Here is a 22334-nt window from a genome sequence, read left to right as displayed (position 1 = left end):
TGGAGGCACAGGGGGCAGGGGGTGGGAGGCGGTGAGCAGGGACAGGCTAACAACTATGGATTTGGAGCCAGGCCCTGTCCTTTTGGGCCTCATGGTTCCTATGTTAATGTGGGTGGTTGGAGCAAATGTTCTGCCCACCAGCCCACCCTGTCCCAGTGCCTCCTCATCACCTCCAACTCTCCAAGGCAGCCTGGCCTTTCTGCTGGAGTCTCCCTCCCAGGAGAGACTGCTTCTGCTGTGTTTCTGTGTCTGCCACCCTCCCCCACCTCAGAGAGGATGTCCACAGAACTAAGAAGGGGCGGGACCTGGTACCACCCACAGCCCTCTGTCTCCAGTGTTCTTCTCACCCTGCACAGCTCCCCTGGGGGTGCTCAGAGAAGCCTATGCCTTCCTCACCTCCACAGAAGTTGGCATCTTATGTGGTAAAACCCCAGTTTACCAGAAGGATGCTTTGGGGCGATCACACCTTCCTCCATCTGAATGTGTCCTCTGCCTGTGCCTTCTGTAGCAGCGGGGTATTGTAAGAGTGATAAATCATTGTCAAATACAATTGACAATTGGAATGACCTTAATGCCCCACAACAGCGGGTTGAGTAAATAAATTATGGTATATCCATTTTTTAAAAAATCCTATCTAGCTATCAGAATGATGATGTAGAATAGTTAATTTCATGGAAAATGCTTGTGATATATAGGGAAATTAAAGATGCACATTTTCTAAGCAGCAGGTGCAGTATAGCAACAATAACACATATATAATATCAAATTAATTTTTTAAAAAGGAATTCACATTTACCAGCAATCCTAGAGCATAGGTCCCAAGCCAACATCCAAAGTCAAAAGAGATCCTGCCCACCCCAAGGTATGAGATCAAGTTCTAACGCCTTAGTCTCACCCTCCTCCCACCTCCACCCCACATTCCTCATGATCTTGAGGCCTAAGGTTCATATTCTGCTGAGGCTGCTCCCCTACCCTCACGTCCACCTGGGGTTTAGTGAAGCTACACTTGGAATGCTGTAGGTACTGAGAACACTTTACATAATCATAGTTGTTGCTTTACTTTTAACCTGGGGCACCTGAAATCTTCCCCCCCACCTCAGGGGCTGGGGGTATAACTCAGTGCTTAGCAAGCAAGAGGTCCTATGTTCAATACTGAGTACCTCCATTAAAAAAAAATCATACTTTTCTCTTTACTTTTAACCTGAGCCATTTGAAGTCCTCCCCCCTGTTTTTCACCTTTGAGGAAGAGTCAAGATGAGTGAATTAGCTAAAGGGAGGGAAGTGGCAGCCCTTTGTAATCCTGGAAAGAAACACCCCCCACTGCAGACTAAATGACATAAAATGGATCTAAATTCTGGCCACAGGCTATTTTATGAGACACTGGATTTCCTTTTCTAAAGATCCTTTGGACTGGGATAAAAATGTATTTATTCAGGCATCTTAGAAGAGTGTGCTTCAAAATGAGGGTCATTACCCATTATAGCCATGCTGTCCAGTCCAGTAGCTGCTAGCCACATGGGGCTTACGGCGCACTGGAAATGTGGCTCGTCTGAATTGAGATGTACTATAAATGTTAGATATACTCTGGATCATGGAGACCTGGTATGTACAAAAGAATGTAGCCTATCTCATTACTGATTTTTAAAACAATAATTGAAATGATAATATTTTGAATCTATTAGATTAAATAAAAAGTATTATTAAAGTTAATTTAGCCTGAAACATTTTTAAAATTAAAACCTTTTTTTTTTAAAGCTCCGTGGTCTCACTGGCTTGACACAACACATATTAATTTCTCCTTTACGCTCCACACCAGTGTAGCCAAAGCAGATGTGCAGAAGGTTCCGCTCATCATAGTCACACGGGGACTCTGGCTGATGGAGCAGCTGCCATCTCGATCACTGTCAGTCACCTTGCTAGAGGGAAAGCCAGCGCTCTGGAGGATCCGGCACTTACAATTCAGTGTTCTGGCCTAGAAGTGACACCTGTAGTTTCAGCTCACAGCTCATTGGCCAGAACTAGTCACATGGCTGTAAATAACCATAAGGGGGCGTGGCGATCCTACCCAGTGCCCCTATGATGGAGATCCAGAAATACTTGGTGGACAGAGAAATGACTAGTTCGGTTTCTACCAGCTTTTAAAATTTCTTTAAAATATATAGAATAGAATAATAGAAAAAGTAGAATGGAGTGAAATAGGAAATATCAGAGGACATCACAAAATTTAAAAATTATGATTGAGGCTCAATAAATATTTGTGAGATGGTGAAAATTCTTTCTGAAAAGGGATCATAGCCACAACAAACATGTCTTTTTTGCTTTATCACTAGCAAAGTGCTTGCTCATTGGTAATCTCATGTGGGGTATTACAGGCCCCCTTTATGGATGAAGGCTGCCTCAGAGAGAGGAGTGATCTGCCCAGGTCATGCAATCAAATGGTGGAGCTGGGACTTGGGACAAGTGAGATTATTGATGGAACTCCCTCGTCAAACCCTAATCCTTCTTCTCTTTCATTTATCAACCCTGATAACTTGCTATTTTTTTTACTTCTTTTAATAACACTAACATTTAACGTATACTGAGTTTAATACTATTATCCTTGCTATTTTATAGCCAAGGAAACTGAGGCTTAAACAAATGAGATGACCACCTAAGGTTTCATAGCCCCTGATAACCTTAGCAGGACTTGGGTTCATGTGCAGGTCTATGAGATTCAAGGCTGTAACTGCAATGCTCTTTTGCCACTCTGGTTTTTTGATCTGGTTCTAGAAATCACTTGAATGGCATAATGGATAAGGTTTGAGGAACTTCTCATGATTGTTTGGTCCACATGGTCCCAATGGCTAATGCCTTGGGGCTCTTATATTCCTAACCCCAGAGGGGCAGATACTTTGAGACCCTGCATAGAATCTGGAGCCTCAACAACTTATGGACATTAGGAAACAGACACACATACATTAAACAAAAGATAAAGACTGCTTGATAGTAGTAAGTGGAACCAGATGACAAAATTATGCTGGGGGTACATCTTAAAGATCCTGTTTCATTTCTAGTTTTACAGGACTTGATGTAAGCTTTTGGAAATGTACTTCTGTGAAATTCAAAGATATTTATCTTACACGCCCTTTAAAAGTGCCAGCATCATAAATAATAATAACTAGTTCCTGCTATATGCCAGGCACTCTGCTAAGAGATTAACATGAATTATTTCATTTAACCCTCACAACATCAGTGAGGTGAATGTAACCCAGGACTGTGGGAGTGAGAAGAACCCAGTGGCCTCAGCTAGGATTCTCAAGCACTGATGAGATCCAGCCTCTGCTCTGCCTCTAACTGCAAATTACTTACATGCACTCTGTTCCTTAGATTTCACATCTACAACGTTGTACCTTTGAGCTGGATGATCTAGAAACTCCTGGAGAGGAGGGACTTACCTGAGCAGTGCTTAGCACAAGAGGACTGCATAAAGAGCACTATTATTATAATCCAGACAGAGACCATATTTTCTGAAATGAAAATCAGTCTGTACAGTCTGACAAATGAGAGTCCTCATAGGGACCATGGAGAGAGTATCTGAAATGGGAGTTTGCCTGGAAACTTTGATTTACAAAGTTTCAGTTTGGTTGCTAGCTTGTTTGCCTCTAAATATGAAGCAGCACTAATTTTTGTCTTTTATAATATTGGTTTGTTTGCATTTATCCAGGACTCATTACTTACCAGACTCTGTGTTAAGATATTTACAAGGATTAGCTCCTTTAGTCCTCAAAACCACCCAATGTGATCATCTCCATTTCATAGATGAGGAAACTCAGGCTTCAAGAGGTGAGCAGTTTTCCCAGGGTCTTGCTAATGGAGGAGATTTGAGTCCGTGCTCAAAACTGGTGCTCTGACTCCAGGGTCCTGGCTCTTACCACCCTGCTTTCCCTGCTCCAGCATACTGAGGATTTAGGATTGGGAGGTAGATCACGAACAAGTCCTGCCCAGCCCTGCTCACTTGGAAAATGGGTGTAACATTTGCTTCAGGCTCTTTATAGCCAGTTATCTCATTTAATCCTCACGTCATCTTTCTGAGGTGTGTATTACTATCGGCCCCATTTGACAGATGGAGAACTTGAGGCTCAGAGAGGTCAGACAAGTTGCCCAAGATCAACCAGCGAATGTGTGGCAAAGCCAGGATTCAAACCCAGGCCTCTCTGACTTCAAAGTTTTGGCTTTAAGTTAGGGTTTCTCATCCTTGGCTTTGCTGACATTAGGGGCTGGACAGTTCTTTGTTGTGGGGCAGGGGCTATCCTGTGCACTGGAAGATGTTTGATAGCATTCTTGACTTCTATCCACTAGATGCCGATAGCACTCCTCCCTCAATTGTGACAACCAGAATTATCTCCAGATATTGTCAAGTGTTCCGTGGGTGAAAAATTGCTCAATCAAGAACTCTTGCTTCTGGCTGGCTGACTGGGCCACTTCAGGACTGGGGACTGAGGTAAGAAGAGTTGAAGGGAAACTTTCATGATCTTCTTATAAGAATCTGAGGTCAGGTGTCCCAGCTCTGTGACTCTGAAATTGGCCACGCTCTGCACAGTAGGGTATAGAATGGACCCTGCAGCCTGCTGGAGAGAGCCCAGGACTGCTGCAGGAACTTTTATCTCTGGACTAACGTGGTGTGCTCTCACCTAGTAGGCCCCCAGTCATCAGTGTCTCTCTTGCCAAGGTAGAATTTGTCTGGAGGCCATTAAGGAAGCTGCCTGATGATTATCTCTTGGCTTAACTTGGTTTTATCTCTAGTCTTTGATTCTAAATCGGACTAATGACCATTCAGCTTCCAACTGCCCAGAATCTTCTGGATGACCAGCCAGGAAGCACCTTACAGCCCAATTCAATTCTCCCATCTCAACAAATGCCCCTGACCCCAGGCAAGTTAGAGACCTGGGAATCATTGCAGACAATTATCAATGTCCAATCTCAAGCCCTCACCAAGTCCTCTCAATTTTGGAGTCTAATTTTATGATTTGGATCTAGTGGTCCTGTCCATCTCCCACTTTCCCTAATCCAAACCACCAGAGACTACTGAGATAGCCTCTGAAAGGCACCCACTTCATTCCTGCCATTCTGTTTTCCACATTGTAGCTAGAGTAGCCTTTTTAAAATGTTAATCTGAATCCACCCACCCACCTACCCTTACACACACATTCCCACTCCTGCTCTAAATCATTCAGTGATGTTTCCTATATTTCCCCATCACTCTCTCTACTCCAGAAGCACCATCTTCCCTCCACCCCAGGGCTATTGCATATGCTGTCCCTTCAACCTGGATGTTCTCACTATCCCTCCCTCTTTGCTTAGGTAACTCCACTCATCTTTAGGGAAAGCCTTTCCTGGCCATTTCTCACTCAACCTGAGTCTGACCCACCATTACATGTTCTTAGGGCATGTTCTTATCTCTCCTTCCTTTTATCTCAGTTTTCAGGCTTATTTGGGGGTTGCAATATTTGTTTAAACTCCTCTTCCCCATAAGACTGTAAGCTCCACAATGGGAACAATGTGTCTATTTTTGTTCATCATTATATCGCTAAAGCCTAGTATATTGCCTGGGACATAACAGGTGCGCTATACATACTTATTGAAGGGCTGAATGAACTCATAGAATCCTCCCAACAAGCCTGTGAAAATTTCACCTGAGGCCAGTGCTCTTCCTTGTTCTGAGTTCCTACAGCACCTGCACTGCTGGCATTATCTGATGGGGAGCAATAGACTCTGAAAGACATAAAGGGCTCTGGAGCCTGACCAACTAGTTCAAATCCCCTCTCTGCCACTTCCCAGCTGTGTGACAGTGAGTAAGTTCCCTAATATCTCTGTGCTTTAGTTTCCTCTCCTGTGAAATGCCAGTAATAAGAGTACCTGTCTCATGCAATGGTTGTAAGGATCAAATTAAGTGAGCTTCTATAAAATACTACTATAAGGGCTTGCCCCATTAATCATAATCACTATTAATATTATTAACACAAAGAGCATAGATTCTGGGATTAGATGAGTCTGGTTTTCTTTCATATTTGCAAATTATTCCCTGTGTGACTTTGGACAAGTCATATCACATCCCTGAGCCTGTGTTTCCCCATCTGTTAAGTTGGTACGGCAAAGCCTGCTTCAGAGAGGGCCATTGTGAGGGTCAGATAGGGTGACAGCAAAGCACTCGTCACAGTGCCCAGTGTGTGGTGGTTTCCTTCATGATGTGCTGAATTGAAATGGTCCCTGCTGCCTCTTAGACAAGAAGCTCCCTTCACATCTGCCTTATTTAGGGCTATTATCCCAAGCTCCTCTGTACCTGGCACATAGTAGGTGTTCAATAAGTAGTTCTTTACTGAATGAATGAATCAGTCATGACAAGGACCATGTTTTGCTCATTCCTGTGTCCAACTCAAGACTAGTGTAATATCTAGCATCTAATTTCAGTGATCCCAGTCCCTGAACTAAGCTGAGAAAGTTCTGAATTAAGTGGAGAAAGATATTTGTTAACTTATCCTAAATCTCTCTAACCTTAGTATTCTTAACTGTAAAATGAGTCTATTAATAACACCTACCTTATCAGAGTGTTCTGAAAAGCAAATGAAGCAATATTTATTCAGCACAGAGAAAATGTTGGTTTATTATTATTCCCTTCCCTGAGCCTCAGTTTCCTCATCTGTGAAATGGGCATCTACACTCATTTATTCATTCATTACTCAAAAAACACAGCACCCATGTGCAAGCCATTGTAGTTAAGACCTAGGGCAGATAGAGAAGTGAACAAGCCATGGTCCCTGCTGTGAGGAACTAAGTCTGCTGTGGGACGGCATATGGATAGAAAAATCCAGTGAGAGAAGAGCCACAGTGTGTGTGAGGTCTATGGAGGGAAGGGGTGTTAGAGTAGGACCCTCCAGAGTTTCAGTGAGCTTGTTAGGGAGATTGTAAAAGGCTATGGTATCACCAATTTGGTTTAATCACCAACATGACATCAGTTTGAAATGCAGCTGTCCCTCTGGGCTCTGCTGTTCGTAGCCTGAGTCTGTGGAATCCTGCTGCAACCTCAATTTCTCCCCTGGCTCACCAGCATGCCAGAGACTGGTCTAGGTATGACTATCAGGATCCAGTTCAGACACATATAGCCTTCTGAGACTCAGCCTTGCCCTCCTCCCTTTCTGCTGAGTCCTACCTTCTCAGGGGATTTAACAGTGATTCCCCCACACTCTCAGTGTGGAACAATGTGGGGTGCCTCCTATGAATGCTAGGTTCCTGCCTGTTTCTCCAAATACAAGCCTACCCCTTCCCAAAGGGGGGACTGGTAGGAAGATGCTTGGGCCATGGAGATAGGAAGAGGCCAGGTCAGGTCTCTGGGTTCCTGCCTCCAAGTGGATCATGTGCTTGTCTCTGATGTTCGCAGCTGGTTCCAGGGAACTGACTCCTGCCAGTCAGACTCATGAGAGACAAACATCTCAATTAGAATTTTACATTTCAGCTGGGAGTATTTGTGGGGTTGGGAGGGACTGTTCATCTCTAGTGACCAAAAATATTTGCACAGAACAATATTTTATTTTCAACTGAAAGAAATTTACAGGCCAAGGGTATTTAAATATCAAGGTGGGGTCTACTGTCAGTGGCCTGGCCAGAGGTAGAAGAATATTTGAATCTCAGTGGCCCATCAGTAACAGACTTCAGGGAAGAAGCAAGATTTACGAGGTGAAAGCCAGCCTGGGCTGCTTCCTCTGTCGGAAAGGCCTCCCTGCAGTATTTTCTGTCTCATCAACACTGCATTTCATTTTAAATTGCAGCTGAAAGCAGATATTTTCCCTCTTGCCTATTACACCTCTTAATTTGTCTCTCCCTCTGCTGTTATTTGTCTCTATAAAGTGTTTTGCATGAAAGACCCACACAGCACAATGTTTCTTTGCCTTGGGTTAGGTTTAACAGGAGAAGACACAGAGAGACTTGAGTCCAAGGAGGAGGGTGTGAGGACCTTGGGGTGAAGACACACTTGTGTCTGGGACTACATGCCTGGCAGTGTGTACATGTGCATGTTTTGGGACTTATCTGTTGTGTGTCTGTGGGCATGTGTGTACATGTCAATATTTGTACTAATACATATATATATGTCTCCATAGATTTGATGTAATCACTTGGCGTCCATCCCTAAACTAAATGTATGCGTACAGGTACGTACCCACATTCAATCTCTGAGTACATCAGTATCTACTGCATAGGAGCACACGTGCACATAAACACATGCAGACATCTGGGTACGCATGTCACATGATGTGTGTGGTCTTCTATGCACATGATCAGGGTTCTTTCTCCTTCCTTGTCCTGGCACTGCTGCGGTTAGCATCTCTCCCTGCCCCATCCAGGGGCCCCGGCCTGTTTGGGGGTTGTGGGAAAAGGAAGGCAGAGCTGTGGTCTGCGGTGGAGGCGCGGGCGGTGTCCAGTGGAAACACTGCCTTAGCCTGGCCCAACCACGGCCACAGCTCCCTGGCTTGGCTCCAGCCAGCCCTTCCTCACAGACTGCCACAACAGCACTACCGCGGCCCCCGCGGAAGCTCTAGGGACAGCTGGGCAGGCCCCCAACTCCCTGCCAATCCTGGGCTGGCACTGAGTGGTGAATGAGGTTACCCAACGACCACCAAAGCCCTCCAGACTGGTTGGGTCTCCTGCGCCCTCCGGGGGACTAACAACCGGAGCCGCGAGGGAGAGGGCAAGAGGGAGTGTCTCGGTCGCTTCCAGTCGAGCGAATGCTGGGCACCAACCAATGGACGACTGCGGCCCAACGGGGATCCCTCCAAGGCAGCCAATGACCTGGCTCTGCTCTCCACCCCCGCCCTCGCCAACCCCGCGCAGCTGGACCATTGGTGCTGGTGGGATGGAGGGGAGTGTGCGCGGCGCTGGCCCTTTGGGGGAGGGGGCGTGGCTTGGAGTCCTGTCTCCTCACCCCACCCGCGCTTAGGCCCCGCGCTCTCTGCTCCAGTCGCGAGACCATTGGCCTGCTGAGGCGCCGCGGCGGAGGTGGACCGCGGGGCGCGCGCAGGGGGCGTGGCCCGAGGGCGGGGCCCGGCGGGAGGCGGGGCCGCGGGCGCTGTCTCAGTGAAAGCCCGAGCTGCGGCGGCGGCGGCGGCGACGGTGGGGGCGTCCGGCCGGTGTGCGCGCTTGTGGGGCGCAGGCTCGGCAACGGCGGCAACGTCTCAGCCTGCGGCGGCAGCGGCCCGTCTGGAGCGGCCGCTGCGAGGACGCCAGCTGCAGCGGGGGAGGCGCAGCAGGGACTGCGTGCTCTGCGAAGCCGGCGGGGACCGGGAACAGGTGATCCCAGCAGAAACCCGGAGCCCTGCTGAGTTGGCGGGGCGGGAGCCCGCACTCCCCGGCGCAGCTGCAGCCGCCCCACCGCGGCTGGTCGCGGACGGTGCCCGGCTCCGGACCGGGTCTCGGGCATCCCTCCTCTGCCAGGGGCCCGGGAAGCCCCCTACCCCCGCAGGTTGAGAAGTACCTGCCCCCGCTCCCCGACACCTGCTCCGTGGCTGAGCAAAGTTGTGGACGTGTGCCGATAGCCGAGCCCTGGCGCTGTCGCGACCTGGCCCGGCCGGCGCGCTCTCGGAGCGACGCTGACACGCCGGCCCTACCGCCGCCTTGCCCCCCGAGCCAGCCCTCTCTGGAAACTGCTTCTGAGGCTGAAACTTTGGGAAGAGGGGCTGAGGGCGGCTCCACGCGGGGACAAGGCCTGTGGGCGTCCCTCCGCGTTGACAGCCTGGGCGCCGCGGACGGCATGTGACGGCCTCGGCGGCGGCCGCAGCGCGGGAAGGCGCGGGCCCCGCGGGCTCCGGCCGCTGCGACGAGGGGCTGCGCGGCCGCCTCAGGGAAGGCTGCGGCGTGCGGCCGACCCTTGCGGGCCCGGGCCCAGAGCTGTGCCGCCTCGCTCGCCCGGGCCCCGCCGAGGCCGCTGCGACCCCGCGTCAGCGCGGGCGGACTCTCTCTAAACTCCCTGAACTTCAGGAGCGGTCCCCCAAGCGTGAAACTCTCAGGGACCCCGACCCTGGGCGGCACCCCTCAACGACCTCCCCTCGCAGAGGCCCCTGCTGACAAGTGCCTGGACTCCGAGGGCCTCAGGGGCCTGGCTGGAGCTGACTGTCCCGGCCCTGTCTTGCCCGGCCACGATGCTCATGAGGAAAGTGCCCGGCTTCGTTCCGGCCTCCCCGTGGGGGCTGCGGCTCCCGCACAAGTTTCTCTTCCTTCTCTTCCTCTCCGGCCTCGTCACCCTGTGCTTCGGGGCCCTGTTCCTGCTGCCCAACTCTTCTCGCCTGAAGCGCCTCTTCCTGGCCCCGCGGACCCAGCAGCCCGGCCTGGAGGTAGTGGCCCAAGTCGCCGGCCACCCGCTGACCCGCGAGCAGGAGTCGCCGCCCAACCCGGCCCCCGCGGCTCCAGCCCCGGGCGAGGACGACCCCAGCAGTCAAGCCAGTCCTCACCGCAGGAAAGGGTGGCCGCGGCGCACCCGCCCCACCGGGTCACGGGAGGAGGCCACGGTGGCCCGGGGCAGCGGCGTCGTGGCCCTCAGACCCCAGGAGGAGAGTATCCGATCTAGCTTTGACTTCAACGCGTTCCGGAGACGCCTTCGCCACCCGGTCCTGGGGACTAGGGGGGATGAGAGTATGGAGCCCCAGAGCCTAGTTCGGACCCAGCGGGAGAAAATCAAGGAGGTAAGGATCCTCCTCCCTCCCTCCAAAAAAAAAAAAAAAAAAAAGATTCTTTGGTGTTTCCATCCATTTACCGCGGTCCCAGTTACTCCAGGGCTCCATAATTGACTCTCTGCGCTGCCAGGCACACTCTCCTCTCTCCTCCCTCCTCCCAACTTCCCACCTTCACTCCTTCCTTCAGTTTTCCACTGCTGGGTTCAGTTTATCATCCACCCCTGATGGGTGGTAGCTGAATGGCTGGACTAACTTCACCCCATCCCAAGACTAGTCTTTCCGTTCAGCCACCAGCCCAGGTGGCCCCTGCTCCCTCCCTTTGTGGAGTAGCTAATAAGATTTTTGTGGAGTTGCTAGTAAGGTTCATTAATGGACATCTTTTCTGTTTGAAGAGACCAAGGGCCACATTCTTTCTCACTGTGTGTCCGAAACTCATGACTTCTCCCAAACCCCTGTAGGATCTGGTAACTGGAAATCCAGTATTTGGAGGGTATTTGGTGTCCTGAAAGTATTTTGTAATCTAGCCAGCAACCTACAAACCAGAGGATGTTGTGCATTCTTGCTAACTATTTCTATTGAGCTTTGGAACAATTGTACATAATTGCATGTGATGCAAGCAGCAGTGATCAATAAGGCAGTGGTAATGTTACAGAAGCTCTGAGGTTATTGGCTTAATGAAGCAGGTCTTGGACTTGTCCCCTGTAGGGGTTGTACCAGATGGGAGTTAGAAGGATCACTTGGAGTCTGAATCTTAGTCTTAGTTTAAGAAGTCAAAAGCAAATGCAGCCTCCCCATGGCTTGAAGACAGTTGCCAAGCCACCGCTTGATAACTAAATGTTCTGCTAGACTATTGTTGGAGCTGCCTGCGTGAGGTTTTTGCCCAGCATTGCAGAGGGGGCTGCAGTGACACCCTGGGCCACGAGGGGGCTGTGGGCAAGCAGTGGGCCAGGGTCTTCTCCTTAGAGATGAAAGGATGCTCCCCTGTCCTCGTGGATCCACAAGGAAAGGACTGCTTCTGTCTGGACTTCTTGGTTTGCTGCAGAGCAGACAGCAGGTCTGCCCTGATTTCCAGGGGGAGCAGACAGTAAGGGTCAGGACCTGCCCTGCCAGGACCTACTCAGAGCCAGTGGAGCTTAGCTGTCCCCCTCTTCTTGTCCAATCTGTCCCCGCTCAACTCCCACCTCTCCCTCACTTATGATTGCTGTTGTTGCTCAGTCTTCTATGCTAAGCCCTGTGGAGACTATCTTAACTAGTAATCACTGGACATTTGGTGATATCAAGATAGGAAATCACAAAGATCAGTCCTTGTTTCATGTGTGCATACTCTGTTTTCAAATTCTTGTTGAAATCCCAAAGGTTAATTGATGTCTGGAACTTGCAGCAGCTAAGGAAGGGGCATCATTTCTCACAGTTGGTTAAGGAGCTGTTGAATACTCACCTGAACCACCCCAGCCCCTTTCCCAAAGCTGCCTCTGAGCATGTTACCCTTTCAGACCTCCTTGGAGGGCAGTAACCTCTCAATGGAGTTACATATAAACTGCATGCATGTGGTTTTTCATGGAGTGTAGAGCTGCCATCAGATTTTCAAAAGGACCCCCCACAAAGGATTAATAATTAACTACGGTCCTTTTCAGAGGAAGTACTTTCTGCATTAGCATCTAGGTATGTGACCCATTTCTGACAGACAGTCTGTGGTTGGGAGCCATGGTAGGAAGGACAGGCAGGCTAGTGGGGAGCCTGGTTCTGCCCCTTTATACAAAGAGAAACTCCCTTGCTGGCAGAGGCTCTGGGCAGTGACTTGCTGCAGTGGCTGTGGGATGGTGGGAGGTGTGGAGACTCTGCTTTGCAGGTGGGGGTAAAATAACACAATGGGTGGAAGTCTGTATTGGTTGCCAGATGTCTGGATCTTTCTATCTGGCATCTTCGTACACCCCTGGTAGTAGCTGGAGGCCTGCTTGTCTACACCCACAGCTGGTGTTCAGCAAGCCTTCTCACTTTTTTAAAGACCTTAAGCTCTGGCAGAATGGAGGGGATTGGACTCTATACACTGTTATATTTTGTAGCCTATTGTCTCTTCAGGCTTCTTGAGTTTGGACCCCCCACCAGTCACCACCCCTGTCCCACATCTCCGCCTTCCAAACAACCTGAAAAAATGTGGGACTGAGTTCTGAGTTTTTGGTTTAGCTGTTAACATGGAGTTAACTTCCCTGGTGTCCCACCTGATGAGGAATGCGTATGACCATTTGTGGAGGATGTCTTGATTTCTTTCTCATTTAAATTTCTCTCTGTGCCATGCCCAGGGATAGACAATTTTAGAAAGGTGCCTGCTTTCATAAAAGAGACTGTTACTTTCCTCTCTGGCTTGTTTATTTCCAGACATGGATTGATTAGACCCCAGGAGCAGAGGGAGAGCTAGCATCAGATAAAAAGGGCTCTGTTCTTTTAAGATGAGTTTTTTAAAGTGAAAGTAAGCATCAAGAGAGATTCAGAGAGGGTGAAAATGAGCTCGAATGAAGACTGGACACTCAGGCTCTAGATCAATGAAGGTTATTTATGAACATTCTAGTTTGAGAGATAGACCTGGGCACAAGGTCTGTGCTGATAAGATGGATTGAAGCTGCATGTTCTGGATGTACATACATCAGGAAACAGTCTGTCACTAGAAGCAACAATTTCTCATCACTTTGCCATTTGGGAACCTTGGACAAGGCAATGTGGTGGGAAGGGGAGGCCCAGAGAACATGGGTTCGAGTCTCAGCTCAGTGATCAACTGTCTGACTTTGGATGAGCCACCTCCTCTCCTTCCTGGACCTTATTTTTCCTGCTGTAAAATGGAATGAGGAAGGGGAGAATGGGCTGGTCACACAAACTTGCTTCCAGACATGTCCCCTAAGTAGACTGCCAGTCTGGTCGAGGACTCTAGTAGCTGGGTTTTTCCCAGCTCTGTTTTCAGCATGTCTTAGTTCCATGAAGTCAGGGACAATGTCGTGTTGTAGTTGATGATGGTGATGGTGTTCAGGACTGCATCCCTAGCACCTACTCAGGAGTGGATGTTCATATAGGTGAATAAGTTAATTATTCCTGTCACCCATATTGAACTTTAGAGATGAGGTTGAACAGTGACACATCCTCATCTTGGGATCATGAAAAGTAAAGGGGTTGATGAGAATGTGAAACGGCTGGCTAGTTGCCTTCCCTCTCAGAGATGATAATATAGGAAATCATTGTTATAATTATTACAGGGAATCTTGGCCATAGATGGGTTTCTATTCAAGTTCAACAGACTTTTCTCACATGTGACAGGAGTTGGGAGTGACTAGCTTATCAGGTTTACATCCCAGTGAAAGATTTCAAACTATTTTGAGTCCTACTAATGATGATTGGTTGCTGATCTGGAGAACCTCAGATGTCCCTTCCATGAAGGGGGCTTTGATTAAAGGAATTAGGCAGTCTAGGGCAGCGAGAACATAACACTGGAGTGGGGCTGTCGCTGGCCCATATGAAGAATGTGGGTTGAATTTCACTCTCATCTCCATCCCCTCTGCCCAGTGCTCTTATGCACTGCTGTATATGACAGTTCCCTTGAGAGTCCAACCTGGGTTCAAGTCCTAGCCATGCCATCATCCCTGACCTCAAGGGACAATTCCTGTTTATCACTGGGCCTCAGTTTTCACTGTAAAATGAAGAGACTGGCATTTAGGAGACTCCTCTCTCCCTTGCTCCCAGCTGTTTACTCTTATGTTTATGGATCTGCCTGAGCACCTAGAATAGGGTCTGATACTTACTTGGAACTCAGCTACTTGAATGAGCAGCTACAGTAAAGATCTATAAGCTAACAGTTAAGGTTGCTGATGGCAGAGGCTGGATCTTCTTCCTGAGGGTACTGGAATTCTGAGTCACAGAGTAGGGGCCACAGCAAGGTTTGGGAGCTTAGCTTTATGACCCAAGAAGCCTTTTAGAAGTTGCAGTGATTTTCCAAGTGCAGGTCTAACTTGAAGGGGATGGGGAGGTGGCAGCCATGAGTAAAGTCTTTCATGCCTGGATAGCAGGCATCTGAAGGATGCCCGAGTCACCCTGGAGTCCTTAAGACTTGGCAGGGAGTGCCTCAGCTCTTGCCTTCCATGTCCGCTGTGTTAAGCCTACAGGATATTGCTGGTTATGATATGTGACCATGTCTGAATAAGTCATCTTAGCAAATGATCTTTGCTCCCCATTAATGGGCTGGTTCGTTTTATCTTATGTGGTTTCTCTGTATATCTGATTTATCACCACTAGTCCCAGGGACAGGTAGGAAAATTAAAAGGCTTTGTGTTCTTTGTAGCATGTGAATCTGAGCCGGTGAGATGCTCAGGATAATTAATATTAGGAACACTCAGATTTAAATAGCTTTCCTTCCAAGAGCTTTGTTTAGGTTTAAAATCCACTGAGGATTTTTTTCCCCCTTGTCCTTCAGTTTCTCTCTTGTCCTGCCCTATGATATATTTAATATAGACAGGAAGACTCTCCTATAATAACCAGACAGGTCCCTGGGGAGACACTTACATCATAAGCCCAGCCACACACCTTATCCTTTTTCCTTAGAACTGAGCACTTCAAGCAGAACAAAGCTTAGAACTTGTCCCCACCAGGTGTATGACTTAACACCCACAGGTTGGATGGATCTCTTCTTTGATTTTTGAGCAGCACCATTATTTTAGGGACTTGGTACAGGCATTCCAGGAGCAATTGCTCCTCAGGCCTCACATCCTTAACTCTGTCTTTTGTGCTAGGTTTAGAAACAAAGAGTACAATGATTTCTAAAAGTCACCTGCTTATTTCACACTGTAGTTAGCGGAAGGGTAAGAATATAGATTCTCCTGCAGTTTTCAGAGTGACTGATTTACATCCAAGCTCAAGAAATGCCTTTTCTCTAGCTTTCCCCAAAGACTGATCCATTACTCCACCAAAAATAAATATTGTGATATATATCAGACATACTTTGCTCAAAGGGACTTACATCTTTTTTCTTATTGAAAAAGATAAATCAGGCTTGCAGATTGGAAAGCCCCATGCAGGGAAGCTGTTTGGTAATCTAGGTGGGCACCCAGCCTGTGGGTACTGTCTCTGGCATGGGGAAGGTGCCTGCCTCTGCATCCTAATTTGAGTCTGCACTAAGGGAGGTGGTGGGAGCTTCAGGAAATTCTTTCCCTGCTTTGCTTTCATTCGCCAAGTCAAGAAAGTCTTCACAAGGGAATGATGAACAGGATTCAGGAGAGCAGTTACTGCAGGTGAATTCCCAGGCATTTATTACATTAACTTTCAAAGAGGGGCCATGCTTGAAGCAGAATTGAGTGTCATGAACCAAGGATTATTATTATTCCAGTTCTTGCAACTGCAGTCCCAAAAGACCAGGCTCATTCAAACACGTTCTGATTCTTAATTTCCCACAACTCCAGGGCCAAGGCCTTAGGCACAAGTGTTTGCATAATTTGGGGAAAACAACAGACTTTTTTAAGCTCTGTATTCTCATGACAGATGATGGTAAGAAACAACTGGAGATTCCTCAAGGATTTCTGAGGATTCAAGGACCTAGGTCCCCCTCCTCTTCCCTCCTTCATCCCCACTCGGCTATGTGTGCTAGTTAATAGCTGAGGCAGTATAACTTTGGTTCTCTTAAATGCTGGGTGTGGTGCAGCCGTGATGGCTGTGTATAAGTCAGACCTGCTTTTTGGTGTCTCCATTCCCAAAGAGAAAAGAAGCCACGGAGACCGCGGCTGCAGGCTGTGGCCTCAGTGTGGTGGCCCAGTTGTAGGTGTTTCTTCCCATGAGAAGGCAGTTTTCTAAGATTTGGGTTGAAAGCACCCCAAACTTGGCAGGCAGGTGGTCCGAACAGCTCTTACTCACAAGGGGGTCTGAGTATGTCTCTTAACTCTGAATTTTCATTAGTTAAATGCTAAGACCAGGGCAGTTGTCCATCTGTTTTGGTGTAGTACCATTAGTGGTAACTTTTACAGAAGAAACTTGCACATACAGATTACTGTCCTCCTTTATAGATAAGCAATAATTATGCTCTTATCTGGCATGCTGTGGGAGTCAGCTGCTGTGCGGGTGAACCTTCTAGGCAAATGGTTTTCACTTAACAGCAACCATTTTCAGTGGCTGAATAACTGGAGATTTTTTTCCCCTTCTCTACCTCTGCCACAACGTGGTGGTCACCATAAAATCCACTGTGCAATACAGCATGTCCCAGAGGGTCTGATGAGTCATCTAGGTAAGACTGCTGGCCTCTCAATGCCTGTCCATTGTGTTCTTATCTTGTTTTTTCACAGCAACCCTGTGATGCAGGTACTGCCTATTTAAGGATCATTTACATACAGAGAAATGCACAGATCTTAAATATAGAGTTTGCTGAATTTTAATCAAAAAAAAAAGACACATAAACTGTACCCCTATGGAGATATGGAACATTTCCATCACCTCAGAAAGTTCCCTCTGCTCCTTCTCAGTCAGTGCCCCATCATCCACCCCCAACCACTGTTTAGATTTGTCACCAGAGATTCGTCTTGCCTGTTCTAGAACTACAAATAAATGACGTAGTACAATATATGCCCTTCTGTAAGATCTCTTTCACTGAGGCTAATGTTTTTGAAATTCATCCATGTCATGTGTATCAGTACTTCCTTTTTATTGTTGAGATGTATTCTGTTATATGAATATCACACAATTTTTTTTATCCATTCACCTGTGGTTGTACTTTTTGGTTGTTTCTATTATGAATAAAGCTGCTATGAACATTTTATATACAAGTTTTTTGGGGGGCATGTTTTCATTTCTTTTGTGTCAGTATCTTGGGGTATAATTGCTGGTTCATAGCAGCAATTACAGAAGCTTGATCATTTTAGTTTTCAGCAATTTGACTGTGCCATGCCTAGATGTGAATATCATTGTTTACCTTGAGATTTGTTGAGCTGCTTTTGTTTGTGGGTTGATTTTTTTTTAATCAAGTTTGAAAAAACTTTGGGCCATATTTCTTCAATATTTTTTCTACCCCAATCCATCTTTTCTTTTAGAACTCTAGTTATATATAAGTTAAATTGCTTGATATTTTCCTAGAGGTCATTGAGTTTCTGTTCATTTTCAGTCTCTCTTTCTCTCTGTGCTTTGGTGTGGATAATTTATATTAACCTATCTTCAAGTTCACTGAACTTTTCTATAGTGCATAATTTGTTGTTGAGACCATCCAGTGAATTTTTTATTTTCAAGTATATTTTTTACTTCTAGAATTTCCATTTAGATCTTTTTCATTGTTTTTTGTTTCTCCAACATTTCCTATCTGTTCACTTACTGTTTTCATGTTTTCCTTGAATCCTATGGATACTTACAGCTTTGCAAAAAGTTTTGTTTGCTGTTTCCAACATCTTTATCATCATTGGCTCTGCCCTGTTGATTTTTATCTCCTGATTAGGGTCACATTTTCCTACATCTTTATGTATCTACTAGTTTTTTAAATTTTATGCCCAAAATTATGAATGCTACCTTTTTGAGATTCTAGATTCATCTGCTTTTAAGCAGTTTTTCTCCCTTCTTTCTGTTAGGCTGTCAGTTGTCACTTGTTTCAGCTGTCAAGATACCTGCCTCTGGCTGCTTTATTCTCTACTTTCGCTATTTTCTAACTTGCAGTTGGCTAGGGAACCATTCAGTCTAGCCTTGCTAGCATTATATGTAAAATACAAATAAGTAGACCTTGAGTAGATCTCTAAAGACTTCTGAATCAAATGTGCAAACATTAATGTACATATTTTAGTGTAGTTTAGATATTTAAAGATTCTTACTCATTTTTGGTAGTTGATATTGGATGCGTGATATATAATTTTGTTAGAAAACTATATCCTCAGTAGCGACAATAGTTCTCAAAGGGTTTCTAATTTCCGATTGAAGTCATCTTAAATTATTTGTACATTTTCTGCTCATCTGCTTTTAGGTGTTAGAGAAAATATTTGTTGGTATTTGTGATGTTCCAGCAGCCTCCATTAGTGTGACTTTCCTCTCAGGATTTTTGAACCTGTCATTTATTTTCTCTGGTCTCTCTACCTTAAGTCTAATGATGATTTTAAAAACTTTTTGTAAGTCCCTACATTAAAAAAAAAAAACAATATAGGCCAAATTGCTGATTACTGGTCAGAAGTAAGCTAAATATACATGGCTGAAGGATTTGCAAGGAATATTCTATGGGATCTAATCTTTTATCTCCCCTTATTCAGGGAAGTTCAATACGAAGTAAATGTATTATCTTATGGCAAAGACTACCTTTAATTTCATTTGTCTCATTTGGGGTGGTTGGGAGTGTTGAATAAAAGTTACAAGTCTCTTATTTAAGATCCTCTCCCCCATTTTCACTCCTAGAATGAGGTTTTCAGGGGTTAAACCTAAACTTTGCCAAGTAAATGCTGATCTCCTGGAAAGACATTTTGGCACCGTTTTTATTTTTCTGTACTTGTGTTCTTGACCTTAATCCTCCTCCTTTCCACCTCTCCTAGAGCCATTCTCCATGCCTGTCACATACCTTACAGCTCTGGAGTAGTCTTGGTTTTTAATTTTAAGAATCAGTGGGAAAAGAAGACTTGAGTTTCTTGCTTTCAAAATTGTACCTTTTAGAAAACAACTTATAAATATAATCAATTTTGCTACTTTAGAGTATAAGGAAACCCTTTATAGAGAAAGAGAAAGGTTCATGCTTCTACAGGAAAACAGCAACTCGGTCTAGAGATTTCTCTAGCAGTTTCAGATACAGGCCTTTTTGGGTCTACAATTATGAAAGGGCAGAGATGTCACGGTGCTGTAGTCTCAGAGGTGGTCTTGTGTAACAGCCTCCCTATAATCACAATAGGAGCTCTGTGTCTGATTATTGATCCTTGAGTAACTAAGAGTGGTACCCGAGTGGTGTCAATCCAGATGGAGCTGAGGGAGACAAACAACATTAGACATTTGCTGTGATTAGGCACCAGATTAGATTAAAGCACGCTAGGTCTCTGTGCTCTGAGTAAAGTGCTCTTAATCTTGGTGTCAGTGGGAGCAGAATTCTAGTTTGTTAGACCTGGAATTTGAAGTTTTCTTACAGGAGTTTCTGACTGTCTGGCCTCTCTACCATCCATTGTCTTTTAAATCTCTAGGGAGAATTTCCAGGGGGTTTGTTTTGGAGGGGAGTGGGAGCTGGCGGGGCTGATGCCCACCCCCTCGTGGACAGATCAGATCAAAGATTCTTTGTGTGTGTGGTATTTTTAATAGAGCCCTTGCATCCCATTAAGAGTTTAGCTGATCCCCACAGCAGCCTTGTGGCATACAGGGCATGAACAGTAATCCCATTTTATAGCTGAGAGAATGAACACCCTGCAAAAGCAGTGCCCAATTCTAGGCCCCACCAGTTTAAATTGTGATGCACTGACTCAGACCTCCTCTCCTGATTCTTTGGTTGAAATTCTTTCTGTTACATTATCTGAAAGCTCAAGGGTGATAATTTAGAGGAAGAGTTTTTGCTTTGGGATGAAATAAAGTAGAAATTGTCATGGTCTTGGTAGACATTCAAGAGAACTGGTCTCATGAATCTTTAAAACAGGGAATCTAACCTTGATTGCAGCCTGGAGTCTCCTGGGGGATTTTAGTAAATACTGATGCCCGAGTTCTTACCCCAGAGGTTCTGATTTAATTGGTCTGGAGTACAGCCTGAGCATTGGGATTTTTAAGCACTTCCCAGATGGTTCTAATGTGCAGCTATGCTTTAGAACTCACCTATGGTAGGTTTGTCTTCACCTAGGCTATATCTTCTTTCTGGCTATATTTCCCTTTTACCTTCTTATTTAAGAGGTGGGGAATTTTCTATATTTATTAAAACCAGGATCAGGTAAGGAAAAAAAAATGACATGGAAAAAAGACTCAATTAAAATGGAGTTTTTCAGTGTTAAGAACATATACTGTTAACATCAAGAGAAGCCATAAATTTATTAAAATTTTATTGGAAACACTGTCTGTTGAGCCTTAGTTATATGCTGAAGGCTATATGAGCTAAAGGTAAAGGTGAATCTCTGGCTTTAAGAAATTTTGCAGTGTAGTATTTTCATGTGTCTAAGTCACTTCCCACTACATATAGACACGTAGAGGGAGGGAAACATTGGTTAGCTGCATAAATATTTGCCTATCCCCACATAAATCTACTTTTGGGAAGCAGACAGAACATAAACATCTGGAATGAAAATATTTGCTTGTCCAGAAGTAAATTTCCCCAAAGGCCATCACCCTCTCTCCTATAGTTGCCTCTGCCCCTTTCCAGTTGGCAGAGCAGCCTTTCACATTGCTGCTTGGGCCTTAAAATCGAGTAACAAATGCTCAGGAAAAAAAATAGATATTGAAGAAAAGAAATTGCTGAACCCATCACAGGTGTTCAGACTCACGGCCGCAGTCTCTGCAATTTCATAGTATCACTGCCTTGCCAGGAGCTGCATGTGACTTAACCTGAGAATTGCTGTCCTGGGTTGATCAGATCAAATCTGTCCAGGCCACCTCTGCATGGAAACTGCAGGAGGTGAGAATATGCTACCGATGAGTGTGAGCATCCTTCCCACGGCTTAGTGACGGTCCCCTCGAGAGCTCTGTTTCCATGTAAGAAAAACCTTTGAATTCTCAACCTGTGCCAAGTTGCAGTCTTTCTTCAATCTGTCCCAACTATTTCTAGCAAATTCTTTGGCTGACGTGGCATATAGAACAAGTCCTATTAATGCCAAACTTATTTCATTCCAGCTTCAAGGGGTGGACATTTAGCGTAGGAGCATTAATGGAGAGCCAGACTTCAGAGAAGAAATTTCCTTCTGTTGTTAAATCTTCTATTAAACTGTGCTTACTCAGAGGCCTCTGGCTGCAGGAAGCAGTGACGAGGATGGAACTTGGCAGATGGCTGTAGCTGTGGCTTCCTGGAGGCCTGTACGGGGAGACGACTGTTTGTATATTGGTTTTCATTTATGTATTGGTCTTATTTTCATCTTCCCGAGGTGCCCAGATGCTATGGTGATAGATTGGTTGGAAACGACTCATTTGTCAGGGTTCCATGGGGGATGTAGGTTTCCTTCTCGTGTGCAGCGGAGCCTAAAATGTTTAATTAGATGCTGAGGCATTTCTGCATGGGTCCTTCTCTGCCGGTCCCCCCAGGTGGATACCATTCCTTAGTTTGGAGAGGGCCAGGTACTTTTCTGGATCCTCATTTTCTCTTGATGCAATCCTCAGTCCTTCCTCCTTTTCGCTGCGGTTTTTTCTCCCTATCATTTTTGTTCTAGAAACCGCCTTCGTGTGACTGCCGGAATCTGCAGAGCTGATTCATTTTGGAAATCTAGCTGTCAGACAGGTCCAAACCAGACTTTAAGAAATAATGTCATTGAACTGATACGCAGTGAGAGGAATATTAACTACCTGCTGCTTATCTGTTTTGTTCTAGTTTAACTTTTCTAGAGAACTTACCTTATTCTTACCACCTGTCAGGCAATGCCCTAGATGCTGAGGATGCAAAGGTGAGACTTCCGCCCGCGGGTACCACATCTAGGCAAGGCACGATAGACTTGTGTGTACACAACTGTAACACCATGGAGGTGCCCACATCAGAGGGTGAACAAGGGA

General features: G+C 46.1%; 1 protein-coding gene across 1 annotated transcript in view; it reads left to right on the top strand.

The window, feature by feature from the left end:
* The first annotated feature begins 9076 nt into the window (after window positions 1-9076).
* The window catches only part of MAN1C1 (mannosidase alpha class 1C member 1), a 122039-nt gene continuing 108781 nt past the window's right edge, over window positions 9077-22334 (top strand). The window contains exon 1 of the mRNA XM_072975087.1: window positions 9077-10706. Coding sequence (XP_072831188.1) covers window positions 10167-10706 — 540 coding nt within the window. The 5' untranslated portion in view covers window positions 9077-10166. The remainder of the gene's footprint in view (window positions 10707-22334) is intronic.

Source organism: Vicugna pacos, chromosome 13 (assembly GCF_048564905.1).
Source record: "Vicugna pacos chromosome 13, VicPac4, whole genome shotgun sequence".
Classification (NCBI taxonomy): Eukaryota; Metazoa; Chordata; class Mammalia; order Artiodactyla; family Camelidae; genus Vicugna; species Vicugna pacos.
Note: the sequence above shows the minus strand (reverse complement) of the source record. Positions and strands in the feature narration are given on the sequence as shown.